This window comes from Biomphalaria glabrata, chromosome 18 (genome assembly GCF_947242115.1).
Source record: "Biomphalaria glabrata chromosome 18, xgBioGlab47.1, whole genome shotgun sequence".
Taxonomy (NCBI): Eukaryota; Metazoa; Mollusca; class Gastropoda; family Planorbidae; genus Biomphalaria; species Biomphalaria glabrata.
The window spans coordinates 8,721,343-8,736,346 of record NC_074728.1 but is presented as its reverse complement, the minus strand read 5'-3'; the positions used below and the strand labels follow the sequence as shown (position 1 = coordinate 8,736,346).

At 41.4% G+C, this 15,004-nt stretch overlaps 2 protein-coding genes across 2 annotated transcripts in view; both read left to right on the top strand.

Annotated features, from left to right (window-relative positions):
* Positions 1–15,004, top strand: part of LOC106077982 (potassium voltage-gated channel subfamily H member 6-like) — a 383,405-nt gene that overhangs the window by 243,561 nt on the left and 124,840 nt on the right. The window lies entirely within an intron of this gene.
* Positions 2,734–3,522, top strand: LOC129923877 (uncharacterized). The gene has a single exon (XM_056016651.1). It carries the CDS (start codon positions 2,785–2,787, stop codon positions 3,382–3,384), a length of 600 nt encoding a protein of 199 aa, XP_055872626.1. The 5' UTR covers positions 2,734–2,784; the 3' UTR covers positions 3,385–3,522.

Below are 15,004 nucleotides of genomic sequence, written 5' to 3'. Positions count from 1 at the left end.
TGCGATGGTGTAGAAGTTTGCTGTCATTTTTTTTATTCCCCCTGTATTAAAAAAAAAAAAATCCGCCTATCGTGTTAACGAGAAAGAGGGACAAGTGCGGTAGGTCAATAAAACATTAATGTGTTGTAGAGTAAAATAAGGGGTGACAATTGGATACTCTTGAAATAATATATAAAAATGAACTCACATGGCACAGTTGCCAATAACAAATTATTTACAGATAAATCCGGGTAAATTTTTGTATTAATTAAAGGAAAAGTAAGTTTCTTTGTTGTTTATTTTGGATAATGTAGAACTATAAATACTAAGTTTTAAGCATGCAGATAAAATTAATTATCAATTAGTATGTATTTAACGTTTGCAACATTAATCATTGTAATGTAGAATATTTGTAAATATGTATTGAGCAGCTAATGAAAGAAAGTATATCTGAGGATTATGATAACAAATATCAAATAAGAGTTATCACATTACAATGTACATTGAAATTGTCATTTTAAAACACTTTAAATTAACTAGTAAATACAGATTTAGATCTGGGTATTACACGCTCTATATAGTGGAGAGCACCCATGAATAGGCTATCAGTCTCGTAAATGTTTTGCTAGATTTGTACGGTAAAATATGTCAAATTCCCTATGCATTTTAAAGTAAGCGATAATAGGCAGCGGTTACGCTGCAGATTAAAGCAGACGCGTTTTTGGAAGTGTAATTAATTGGAAAATTTCACATTTATTTAATTTAATATTGTTTAAAGGTGAACTCTTAATGACAATTATTTGTTTATATTATTCAGGCCATTATTCATAAATATTTGACCCATTTAATCATGTCAAGCAAGAAATTAAGCGGAGCTCAACAACGCAAAAGAAAACGAGAACAAGAAGCGGATGCTAAAATATCTGGCTTATTCATGCGGCGTTTTTTGAAACTGGGACAAACAGAAGTTGACGACAAAGAAGAATCTGATATTGATAATGTTGGACAAGAGGCAGTAAATGATCCACCAAGTTGCTATCAACTGAATGACTTTCTGATGACCTCTGCGATACAATTGCAGCCGTCAAATTCATCTACTCAAACTGCTGAAGCCACTAGTGATAGTAAACAGCGTATGCTCCTTGATTCACATGATTTTGGTTACATTGATTTTGATTCCATTACGGGCTTATCAAACGTAGCAGACAATCTTCATATGGAGTTGATTTCTCGTGGGCCAGAAGTATTTCAGAACAAGAATGCTAATTTTGCAGTAAGTGCAGGCCTTTCAATGACTTTAACATGGTTTAAACGTAGTCTTCCCAATGGAGAGGAAGTCAACAGATCTTGGTTGCTTTATTCCCCTTCTAAAAAGTCAGTGTACTGTTTCTGTTGTGTATTATTCACTTCAACAAGCAGTAACTCTAGATCGTCATTTGAGTTATCTTCTGGATTTTGTAATTGGCGACACACAGAGAGACTGAGGGATCACGAAAACAGTCCAAGTCATCGAATATCTTTTACTAAATGGAAGGAATTGGAACATCGGATTTCACAAGGTATGTTGATTGATATGGAAGTTGAGAAACAAATTCAAAATGAAAAGCAGAAATGGCGTGAAGTGCTGAAACGAATTCTAGCTTGCATAAAATTTCGGGCTAGCCAAAATTTGGCTTTACGTGGTCACTGTGAAAGTCTTGCTGAAGATGATACCGAATGTTACAATATAGGAAATTTCCTGGCCACAATGAAGCTAATTGCTCAGTTTGATCCATTATTATCAAGTCATCTACAGCATTCTAAAAATGTTCCGGGTTCAGTTTCATATCTGTCACCAAGAATTCAAAATGAATTTATCAGTCTTCTTGCATCTACTGTCAGAAAGCAGATACTCTGTGATATTCGACGAAACAAATATTATGGACTAATGCTAGATTCAACACCTGATCTAGCACACCGGGAACAGTTATCAGAAGTTATTAGGTTGTTGATGTTAATTTCAAAACCAAAAAAGTGACCATCAAAGAATCTTTTCTTGGTTTTATTCAGCTTCATGCAAAAGATGCAGCAACACTAGAAAATGTTATTGTTGAACAGTTGCAAGCAGACAACCTTCCTATAGCTGACTGTCGATCTCAGTGTTATGATAACGCAGCTGTAATGGCAGGAGAACTGTCCGGACTCCAACAAAGAATTGCCAATCGAAATCCTCAAGCATCGTTTGTTAATTGTAACAACCATAGCTTGAATTTAGCTGGATTACATGCTGCAAAACAGGATCCAGTTGTTGTTACATTTTTTGGTACAGTTGAGAAAATTTACGTTTTTTTCAGTGCTTCAACTGTTCGATGGGAGAAAATGAAAGAATTGCTTGGAATTACATTGAAGAGAGAATGTCCAACACGCTGGAGTGCAAGACAAGATGCGGTGAATGCAATCCACGAACAGTTTGATGGATTTTTACAGCTGTTAAAAAACCTGTATGAAGATGGTACTCAAACTAGTGAGACTCAGAATGATGCATACAGTTTGCTTCAAAATGTGATGAATTTCAATTTCATCACTCTACTTGATTTCTGGCATGCAGTTTTGTCAAAAATTGACCGGATTCAAAAACGACTGCAAGATCCATCAATGAATTTCCATGACGCAGCACTGGATTTAGAAGGACTGCAGCAACGGCTAAGTAGCATTCGAGAAGATGTTTGCATCACTGCAGTCAATGTTCTGTTCAATGTTCAATCAATAGTTCTGTGTGAAAAATTGGGAATTAGGATAGAAGGAAGAATTAAACGTCGAAAACAGATGCCTGGTGAAAATGCTGGTGATGCAGGACTCGCTGCGGTTGAAGAAATAACTCGCATTATGAAATCAGTTATTGATAGACTAATCCAGGAGATGACAACACGATTTGGTCGTCTGAAGACGTTAGATGAAAAGTTTGGATTTCTATTCAACATCAGCAAATTGTTTGCTAATGATACCTCTAATGATATTCAACAGCACTGTGCTACGCTGGCTGATTTTTATAAAACTGATATTGATGGAACTGAACTGTTCGTAGAAATCAGTGACTGCAGTATGTTGCTGAAAACCCGGCCAGATGCTACCCCAAGCAGCCCATTAGAATTACTTTCATTTATTATTTCATATGGCAATGACATATTTCCAAACTTGCGAATTGCTTTGCAAATTATGCTGACAATCTCTGTGTCAGTTGCTAGCTGTGAGCGTTCTTTTAGTAAACTAAAAATCATTTTAACTTATTTGAGAGCTTCAATGGGTCAGGAGCGTCTGTCAGACTTGGCATTGCTAAGCATAGAAAAGGAGCTGGTCGAAACAATTAATTTTGATGATGTCATTGACAACTTTGCTAGTGCAAGATCACGAAAAGTAGTTCTATAAGAAATGGCTAATGTTGCTTCAGATTGTTCATTAACTTTGTTTACAATAAAAAAATTTAATTTATTTATTGGTGATTGTTTTAATGCAAATATAGATTACGCATACTAATAGGGGGGGGGGCGCCAACAGACTATGCCGCCCCGGGCGCCTGGCACCCTCGGTACGCCACTGTATCTTGGTATAACCTTGTTAGCTGCATTTCTTTCGGGTTGTGTTTTCCTAGTACAAGCAGAGACGCTAAGTCAAGAAAGCGTCGTTAAAAATCTAAGTACGGTAACTCCAGATTTAAGAACACAAATTAGTGAGAAATGCTAACATCGTCTTTATTACTGGCCGCTAACCTCCCCTGGGAAAGATAACCCTTCCTTTCACGTGCAATCAACAGTGTCTACATCAGCTGGAGATTACTTTCTGCTCGGCCGGCTCTACACAGATCATAGGGAGGCCTCGACAGGCATTCCGGTCATAATACGGCGGCCGGGGGGGGGGGGATGTATGACCCTCCAGACGCTAATCCTTCTTGGCAACAAAACGGAAACCTTTGAGTCGAGCTTGTATACAGTAGTCTTTAGAGTTATTGTTTACAATGTTAATCTCTGACCCTATAAGGTTTGAGTGGTGAAAAAGATTTATTATTTTGGATACCGTATTTCGTTACATTATCAGTGGTTGTATCTCGGATATACTTCAGCAAATAAAAGACAATTGGTGATATTCATTTATGGTGGATAACTATAAATTACTAGCTATTTGAGGCATCCTGTGTACAGGAAATAGGATGTGTTGCTTGATTATCTTATCTTATAAATTACAGACGTTCTGTGTTGATCTAGTAGTACACGATACATAAGAGACTTAAGCCTCTGCTTAGTCATTGGTTTTTATGGCTGATTCATGCCAACTGTGCCATTCTCTAGTGATACTTGGGTAAAAGGAAAACTTGTAGGAACTTGTCCTAGCATATGGAATAAGAAATTGGCATTATGTATCTGTAGAAAAATCCTCCCTTATTTTTGTTGACATCTTTGAGTTGGGAGGTTTGGATCCATGGTTTTTTTTGGCTCGACTCGAGCTAAATCTAAAAAAAAATCCACGTCTCATAAAAAAACGGCAATTTCAACTAGAATGTTTGGCAATAGTGTTGAAATATAAAATTAAAGGGAGGCTATGGGATTTGTAGGCATTAGTTCCCGTCTAGGTTGTGTCCTCTTCTTAGCCACCATATTGGACTTCCGCTGGCACTGCACTGAGATGTTTTAACACAGGCCTATATTTATATGTCTGTGTTTTAATCTCAACTGTTTGTTTTTAATCATTAGATTTTTTTTTCAATCTAGTTCCTAGAAAGTATTTTTGGAGGGCACTTTTTTTACACTCGAATTTCTAATATTTGCTTAAGATTTGTGTATTTATTAACTCTTTTTCGCCGTAATTATTTTCCTCGTTCCGATAGAATTATTCATTTTTGCTCATTTGTGTTTCACTATCCTGATATGATAAAACTTAAATAACTTTTTTGTTTGTTATCAGAAAATGTTATATTCGGTATCGATTTATTGGGGAATGCATGTTCTTTTTAAGCAACACAAATTAAAATGTATAAATCCAAAAGTCAATTTAGTTTAATTAGGTAAAATCAACGTTGGCATCCTTAATTAGCACAGAAAGAGTTAATCCTTTGAAGCATTCTATGAAGCTGTAAGATGAAAAAAAAAGTTTTGAGATTGAAGGATGCAAAGTGTGAGTCTTAATAAAGAGTCATGTGTTTAGTTTATTTTTTTTTATTATTTGTTTTAGTTCTCATATTTTTTTTCATAAAAAGAAATTCTTTTTTTTTTTACAAAGCTTATAACAATCTGTCTGCCCCTGGTCCTAACCCTCTCCATTGTTATATACCCTGTGCTTTACGTCTCCATGCCTGAACTTTGAGCTGTTGTAGATCTGCCTTTACGTCATCAATCCACCGTACTCGTGGTCTGCCTTTGGGGCGCCTGCCTTTTGGTTTTTGCCGGTGAACAATCTTTGCCCCTGTGTCTTCTAGCTTTCTTAGGTGACCTGCCCAACGTAATCTGTTCCTTTTCATTGCTGTCACTATGGAGCGGTCTTCATATAGTTGGTATATTTCTTGGTTGGTGGATATCCTCCATCTGGTTTCCTCATGTATGGCACCATACATTTTTCTTTCCCAAGTATTTAGCAGGTTTTCCGTGTTCTTTTGTTGTCAGCGTCCAGGTTTCGAGGTTGTTTGATACCGAATAAGGTAAATAGCTTGTACATTATTAATAGATTTAGTTTTAAGGGCGGAGTTCTACCCCTTTAGTAAGCTTTGTTTTTTTTTTTTTTTTTTTTTTTTTTTTTTTTTAAGGATTTTATATTTTGGAAAAATTAATCAGCGATTAAACTCTCGTTATATGTCCAACATCTCGAGAGATTTTTTTTTTACTTAAGCTAAGGTACCAAAAGGCAGGTAACCCAAAGTCAGACCTCGAATGCGATGGATCGATAATGTGGAGGCAGATCTAGAACAACTTGGGGTCCAGGCGTGGAAACGAAAGGCTCAGAAGAGATCTGAATGGAGGGATGTGTTGAGGAAGGCCCGAGCATAGGTGGGATGGGTGGATGGATGGATAGATAAGGTGATGCGTGTTCGTAGGGCTCGCCAGTTTTTATTCTGGAGACTAGAAATGTGAACGTCAGGATTTTCTCAAGCCAAGCTAATATTATGTATTTATTCCCCTTATTTCGATATCAAATAAAATAATTAATATCCAAGAATTAAAAATAAACTAATTGGTTAATTTTCTTTATTGATTCGTGTCTTGCCAGGTCCAATGAATAATTGTGCAAAGCTTTAACTTGATCTGAGAATGGGAAATGGTTGAAAAAACATGTTCAAACTTCTTACCAGACAGACAGACAGACAGAACGAGTTGATATAAGCTTTGTAAAAATTTAAAGTATGCACTCTGGGAAATGTCAAGACTACAAAATTCTTGTTCAGAAGCAGAATATGAGACGAAAGAGTGAAAATGCAATAACTAGCTTTGAATGATGTGTACCACTAGCGGAGTGTTTGTTACACGTATCTTTTCGATTCAGGTTTTTCGCGTATTCATTCAACTGATTTATACAGTCTCTGAACTTCAACGTGGATTTTGTATGTTATTGATGACTCCTTCAAAATCGTCATTTTTTTTTTACTACTAGGTTAATAACTTGTATGCCAATGGTATTATTTATTACGAAGACTTTATATGTATCGCAAAATGCCCGTCCATTTCACGTATTGGCTGTATATATCTATATCTATCTATCTATCTATCTATCTATCTATCTATCTATCTATCAATCTATCTATCTATATATATATATATATATATATATATATATATAGAGAGAGAGAGAGAGAGAGAGAGAGAGAGATTCAGATTTATCTGTCACAAATATATATTTGCCACAAAGGAGGTGCTACCCAACTTTTACATTCTGTCATCCCTACAGTATCATCTAGTGTAAGGTTCGTGTTTTAATTTGAAACTGTTCCTTTTCTTCTTTCCGCTAGTGTTTCTTGCATAAACGTCTCCCGAATCCTGACTATCTCTAGCCATAACCACTTTATCAGGCGTTTAAAGTTTTTGTTGTTTTGTATGCAATGTTGAAGAGGTCCTCATAAGCTCAATGATCAATCTTCCATACGGTCCTAACAAGAATTTCCTTATGTATTTTTAGACCCTTACTGTTTTCTTAGGTGTAGCTAGATCTAGAAGACAAATAATTTTTTTTCTTAATGAAAATCTGTTTAGTTTGACATACATGTAAATACATATATAATTATACTATTATATTCACACACAGTTTCACCAACATAGATAAGAACTTATATTATTTAAAGCATGAAAATATGAAAACGTCTTCATTGCTAATAAAGCAGCTTCCACAGAGTACTTATTAACACTGTTTTGCTTATATAAAAGTGTACGTGATTTCTAAGAATAGCATGTTTAGAACCCTGATGGAATAGTGAGAAACATCAGCCTATGTTTTAAGTCTCGCAGCTATTCAAACCATACATCACCCCCAGTTGATGGTCGTATGGCTTCATTAAGCATGAACTCATGGAATCCGCCTGGGACACGATCTATAATTGTTTCCTATTTTAACCAAGTTTTTAACATTTAATTTTAAATGTCTATTAGCTGAATAAAAATATGGACGAGATATTTCATTTCATTCATTTGATTTTTTTTTAAAGGTAATTAATGAAATAGGTTGAGCGTGGGTTGTTTGAATGGGAACAACTTTTAACAAAAAAAAAAAAGCTTATACTGCAAATCTACCTGTTATCGATAATATTTAAATAGATTTTAAAAAACATCTCATTAACCATACATAATAAGATTACCTTTTTCGTAATTATTAAAATTAACATTTCAAATCAAACACATGAGAGATTATGATTTCATGTAACACTTTACGTGTGGTATAGTGAACATGTGCATATAAGACATAGAGGTGTGCAAATCAATGCCGAAAAAAAACAACACAGATAATATTCAATAGCCAACAGGCCTATCAAAGGGATATCCGTGTAATAGGCGAAAAGTTGACAACTGTCAATAGATACCTTGGATCTATCGTTTCAGGTGAAGGAACCAAACTGGAACTACTGGCCCGCGGCGTTCCAGTACCACCTCATCGTGGTCGCCGCGTGAACACTCCGCTCTCCTGGAGTGGCCAAGGGTACTGGTTGCTTGCCGCTGATGAATGAGCAGCCGGCAAGTGTAAAAGGAACTCAAAGGGGTTATGTCCAGCCCCCCCCTGTGGGGCCCCGGGGCAACGGTTAGTAAGAGACCACGGGTTCTCCGAAAAGCGGATAGCGCTGGACACCAACTCGAGGGTTGGTCGGGTTCTCCTGGGACTCGGCTGATTCGCGGGTCTCTCTTTGGGCAAAGACTGGACTGACTGGCGCGGCCTTAGCGGGCTGCGTCGGGCGGACCGGTTGGCGTCCACGAGCTAGGCTCTATCTAGCCCGTTCCCTGGCGCGCTAGTGGAGGAATCCGCCGCGACCAATGGCGACTCTGACACTGGGAATATCGAGAAACGTGCGCCACCCCACTCCTGCCTTGCAGGAAACTTATATGCCAATCTGTGGCGGTGATTGCTTGGGCAGGTTTCTGCCTTGCCCTTAGTGGCGACATAAGTATAAGCCATGCACACTTCTGCATTAGAGCAGTAACTAAGGCCGCCAACGGCCTTAACCATACAACCATGATTGACACAGACACAGTAAAAAGCGGGCACGAGCAGACCCGAACAGGCTCCGTGCGCCGGGTAGTGGGCGTCAGGCCTGGACACGAAAAGTCAGCTACTAGTCGCCCCGCGACCTCGATGAGGGGGAATTTGTCAGGTCGTGAAAAGTCAGCTAAAATTCCTCCACCTAAGTCCTCTTCTCAACGAACACTGCATTCGTACCTCCTTCGGAGGTCCGATCCGAATAAGGTTGATGGAAGTCTGCCACAACCTCCTGCGGACCTAGATACACCGCAGGCAAATATGACTGGAAGCGAAATAGTGACGGGAGCCTCCGGCCCCCAAACAACCCAAATTGACACTAGTGGGATCCAACCCACTCCAGGGACTAAGCCCATAAACACTAGGTCCCTCCTGATCTTACAAATTAACATCTGCGGGGTCATCCCAAAGGTGTTAGAGCTCTCAAAACTCCTCCACGAGAGGGCAATAGACGTGGCTTTATTACAAGAGACATTAACTGGCAAACGCAATGCCAGTATTACCGGTTATACTGCATTTAAGTGCAAATGCACAGACTGCCGAGGGCTCATCACTTATGTACGCAACAATCTGGTTGCTACACAAGTCCCCGGTCCACGAGTGCATGGGCGTACCGACGCCATCACCCTCGAGATACATAAATTAGGGCGCAAACTCACGGTAACTAATCTGTATAACCCCCCTAAGCATGAAATTAGTCTCGAATATGACTGTACTAATATCAATACTCACAACGTCATCGCAGGAGACTTTAATGCTAAGTCTCAGCAGTGGGGCTATGATTCAACCGACTCATCGGGACATAAAATTCATGAACTTCTAAATAACTCTAATTTGTTCTGTCTGCAAAATAAACATACTCCTCCAACTCTATACCATACCGGTAATGGCAGCCAATCTAGACCAGACCTTACTCTAATTACAGCTAACCTAGAATCACATACTCAGTTTCAAGTCCTAGATGACATTGGAAGTGACCATAGACCCATATTAGTCACAATTGCCCTCTCAGAGGCCAGTGGTGTAACCCCAAAAGCCCCGCGTAGATGGAGTTACACCAAGGCGAACTGGCCAGCCTACGAGGCAGCAGTCAACACTGCCCTTATGAATATCGCAGTGGAGGATAGGGACGTTGACATCATATACGGCGAAATAACAGCAGCTATGTTGGGTGCGGCCAAGAGGTTTGTCCCGCGGACTTATCCTGGCGTAAGGCAGAAACGCGTGTGGTCTCAGGAATTGAATAAGCTGGTCCTGAGACGTAAGCGAGCCCGGAGGCTTGCTGAACGGAAGGGTACCCCTGAAATCCGGCGGGAGTACAATCGGCTCTGCAGAGCCACGAGTGAACTGGCCCGACGCGTCCGGTCGGACCATTGGAACGCTGCCTGCGCCGGGATGGATCTTCGGGATACCTCGAAAGCCTGGCGTCTTCTGCGAAACCTAGAGGCCAAAGACACAGCGCGAACGGCTGCCCCTCTATTGTCACCCGGAGGGCCGGTCTCGACGGTAACCAAAATGGCCGGCTTGTTGAATCGACATTTTGCTAAAATCAGCAAGCCCGAAAAGAAGTCTGCCATGTCCAAAGCCCTCAACAAAGAACGTAAGAGGCTCGAGAGGGAGCCAGATGAGTCGGAAAGCCAAGCAACGTGCAACGCGCCCTTCTGTCGTGCTGAGCTGGACAGAGCGATAGCTAAGTGCAAAAACCGAAAAGCTCCGGGGCCAGACAAGGTTACCCCCGAGATGGTAAAACACCTTGGGGGCATTGCGAGGGATAAACTCCTGGAGTTTATGAATCGAACCTGGGCAGAGTCCAGACTGCCCGGGGCCTGGAAGAGTGCTGTCATTGTACCAGTCCTTAAGAAGGGAAAAGACGCGACTAACGTGGAGTCCTACAGACCCATTTCACTAACCTCAACCCTTGGCAAAGTTGCTGAGCGAATGGTTAACGAGCGGCTAGTTTGGTGCTTTGAGAGTGCCGGTATACTGGCGCCAGAACAGGCCGGCTTTAGGGCAGGCTTGAGCCCGATCGACCAGGTCACGACATTCGCACAGGAGGTGGCCGACGGGTTCCAGAGGTCCGAGAGCACATACGCGGTGTTCATAGACCTAAAACAGGCCTACGATCGTGTGTGGAAGCAAGGCCTCTATCTTAAGCTAAGAGCTATGGGTGTGCGGGGCAAGATATACAATTGGATACAATCCTTTCTGTCAGGGAGGAGCACACGTACAAAATACCAGCACTCCCTTAGCAAGCCAAAACAACAACTTAATGGCCTGCCTCAGGGCTCTGCCCTGTCCTGTACACTTTTCATAGCCTTTCTTAATGATTTGCCCAGCTCACTACGGTCCAAAAAACTGCTATATGCTGACGATATTGTCCTCTGGTCAACCGGGAAGAAAGCCGACCAAATACAGGCGGCACTTCAAGCAGACCTCCATACCATCTCCTCGTACTGCGACAAATGGCAGATTCAGATAAACGTTGCCAAAACGACCTGGTCCCTTTTCAGCCTAGGAATCGACATCCTTAAGGCTCCATTCGAGCTTCAACTCGGTGGGCTGCGACTCCAGCGTGAAAATACGCCAAAATATCTAGGAGTGACCCTGGATAGAAAACTGTCAATGCTCCAGCACGTTCAGGAAGTTGAACGAAAAGCCTCGGAGAAGTTAGCGTTATTAAGAAAGCTGGCCAGCACAAAGTGGGGTGCCAAAGCTGACATGCTACGCACATTGTATCTAGGGGCAGTCAGATCACAAATCGAATACAGCTATACAGTTCAAGTATATGCTAGTAAAACTGCTCTCGAATCACTCGACCGGGTACAAGCACAGGCCCTACGATTCATTTGTGGCACCTTTAGGACAAGCCCAACAAACGCTGCTGAAATCTTTACAAACGTGGCACCCTTATATCTTAGGAGGGAGAGGGCAGTACTTACGGCCTACGAGCGCTATAAAAGGGGCGACTCTAGGCTACCCACCTCAATTTTAGTGCGACAGTGGAGAGAGAGGAACCGCATTAAAATGCGATCGTTCCTACATATAGCGGCCAATTTGTCAAATACAGCTGGACTCTCCACTGATAGAATTCCTATTAGAAGAATCAGTACGTGCCCTCCGTGGAGGAGATTGCCTGCCCCACAAATAAACCTGTCCCTGTTAGGGCAAGAGGGAGCCACCAAGAGGCGCTTAACACCTGCCATTCTCCAAAATTTGGCATCCATAACCATAAAATCCTACCCATCAGATGCCATATTCTGTTATACCGATGGGTCGGTAATGAGGGACCCCGATAGATCGGGGTATGGGGCCCTTATTGTCTACCCCGACCGGACTGAACCAGATAGGCTCTCTGGTCCATGCGGCTACGCTGCATGCTCCATGGATGCCGAACTTACTGGGATAACTAGGGCGTTCGAGGCCATTAGGGCCCGAATGCTCCAACGCGAGACTAGCGCCACTACGGTGGTGTTGGTCACTGACTCTCGCTCCAGTCTCCTAGTTATGGGTAGCGGCGGGGGAGGGTCGCCCGTAATAGAAGAGGCAATCGGCGCCGCAGATAACATCCGCCGAGCTATTGGAGCTGTCGTTTATATGCAGTGGGCGCCTTCACATTGCGGCGTGAGGGGCAATGAAACGGCAGACGCCCTCGCAAGGGAGGGTGCAATGGCAGCCACACACCTCGAAGCACCAAGCACGTACTTACAAGCAACGGCACAAATCCGAGCACTCATTCATGAGAAGTGGTTAAAGTCCTGGGAGGAATCCGACAGAGCACGTGGTGTCTGGCAGCGCATGCGTCACCCAGATCGCGACGATCCATGGTGGCGACTGAGGAGGTCAGAGCAGTCAATAGTTGCGCAGTGCAGGACGGAACACTGTCCTATTGGGGCATACTTTGCCCGGTTCCGCACTAACTTTGACTCCCGATGCCGTCACTGTGGAGAGAGCGTCGAAACAGTGTCGCATGTCTTGTACGAGTGTCCCCAGCTCCGCGAGCTAAGGGGGGACTTGCCTGTGCAGTCACTCGACTTGTATGGTAGCTATGAGGCACTACGCCGGACGGCTAAGTTTCTTGCCAGAGCACTACGGGAGGACTAGTCCTTCCTGCTCTGATTTTTCAATAGGAGTTCATCTCAGGAACTACTGGCCAGAATTGCACAGTCAAAAGCGACACGTGCAAAGTCAAAACAATCTGGAATGGCAAAGGTCCGTCTACACTAAAATCAGACTGATGCACTCCTTGGTCAGGACCACATTCCTAAATGCTTTTAAATCTTGGCTGCTGAGTCCAGAGCTAGATGGGAGGATCCTAGCAATAGAGTTGAGATGCTACAGAAAGATCATGGATATCCCCTAGAAACGAAGAGATTAGAAACAGGATTACAACGGCTATTGAGTCCTATGATACCCTGCTAACTACTGTCCAAAATCGCAAACTAAAACTCTATGGCCAAATCACAAGAGCCTCAGTATTCGCAAAGATCTTCCTTCATGGAACAGTACCAGGAAAAAGAAGAGGCAGAGAAGTCGATGGTAAAACAACATTAAAAAATTACGGGCCTGCCATTGAAATTGATTCCATTCAAGGCAAAAGACAGAAAGGAATGTAGAAAATACTCAAAAGATCATGTGTAGTGCCCTTTCGGCTTCAGAGGCGTAGGAGGCGTAGGTAAAGGTGTGAAGGTATAAATGAATATAGTACATTCAATTATGGGTTTAAACTTGGTTTACTGTTCTTTAAGTACTGAATTGAAGAGAAAAAAAAACTAGGGTTATTGCTTTAAACCCAGATTTTCAACAAAAAAAAAACAACAGAAAAAACTAAAAGTTATGACTTATACAGGCGTAAACAACGGCCCATGCTATAGCAAACATAGCAATTGAGAAGTGATCATAGCCCCAAGAAGTGTCGAGGTTCGAGTAGTAGTACGTGAGAAGACATTTTGGTTCGATGGCTGGGAAAAGTCTGAAAAGCCGATGTTGACAAAATCAGACCGTAGGAAAACATTATAGGTGATGAAGTCTAGTCAATACCCAGTAGAGGCCTACTTTTGAAAGAACTTCGATTCACTATGCCAACAATGCAGAAAGGAATACTCGATCGCTGTTTCGGAAAATGTCGAATTTTGAGCGAGGAGACAAGGTTTTGTGTAAGAGAGAGAAAGAGAGCGAGAGAGAAAGAGAAAGAAAGAAAGAAAAAGCGAGAGAATTGGTTCATGACTTGGAACACGATTTTTCTAGTACGAGAACAAGGAGACCCCCAAGAAACACTCCCAGGTTCCGTTCACGTACTTCAAGGTCGCCTCGTAATGATTTCAGATAAGTGGGAAGGGCAAGGGTGCACAGGACAGACGAATTGTTTATTTTATAGACGAAACAAAGAAATTAAATAAGTGAGGAAGTGGTTCCTTTGTTTCTAGAGTGTCACCACTTTACCAAGTAGCATAAGTAGGTCCAACACTGAATCCTTGCTTATACATGCAGAAATACATCAGAAAGACGCATAGATAAAGGCACATTTTTTATTTCTTGGACAAATTCATACTAGCGCTCCTTCTTCCCTAACGCCATTCTAGCGTAGAACGGGTTGCCTGCATCAGACAGTCTCTGAATAACATGTACGAATTTGGTATGGATACGCCTATGACAAATATTTATTATTTTTTTTAAAGAATTTCCACAATTTATAAGAACCATGGTTACGTATCCTTAATTGTAAATGCAGTGTCTCTTTGACCCGCTGCGCCCTACCCTACCCACCCTTCTCCACGCACATACACCCCTCGACCACATAACTTCTGGACTGTGACCCTCGAATCACAATGGCTGTAGCAAGATTGTACTTTTAAAGCATATCGGACATTCTGAAATACATTTGGACTTTAAAAAATTGTAACATGAAGATAGAACGATTTAGATTTTTTTTTAAAGATAAATGTCTGCTCTAAGAAGCAAGACCTGCAAGAGTGCACATCTAAAAGTTCTTTCTGTCATTGATTGCTTTCACAGGAGAAGGAGCATTGCTCTAGTCTGAACATTTTCTGCATCACGGCTGATCGAATTTTGTGTTATGAATTTTTATTTTTTTATATAAATACAGAAAGACTGACTAACTGACTTCTTTCAAAATCCTTTTTTTTTTATTAAAAAGCTTATATCAACTCAGTCTTTCTGTCTGTCTGTCTGTCTGGTAAAAAGTTTGTACACGTAATTTCTCTCACACCCTTTCTCGGGTCAAATTGAAACTTTGCACAATTATTCATTGGCAAAGACACGACTTGAATCAACAAAAACAAAAAAAAATAGAAATTAGTCAACTAATTTC

Bases quoted from the DNA above. Each gene is read 5' to 3' on its own strand.
- LOC129923877 (XM_056016651.1), top strand. From the start codon at position 2,785: ATGCCTGGTGAAAATGCTGGTGATGCAGGACTCGCTGCGGTTGAAGAA.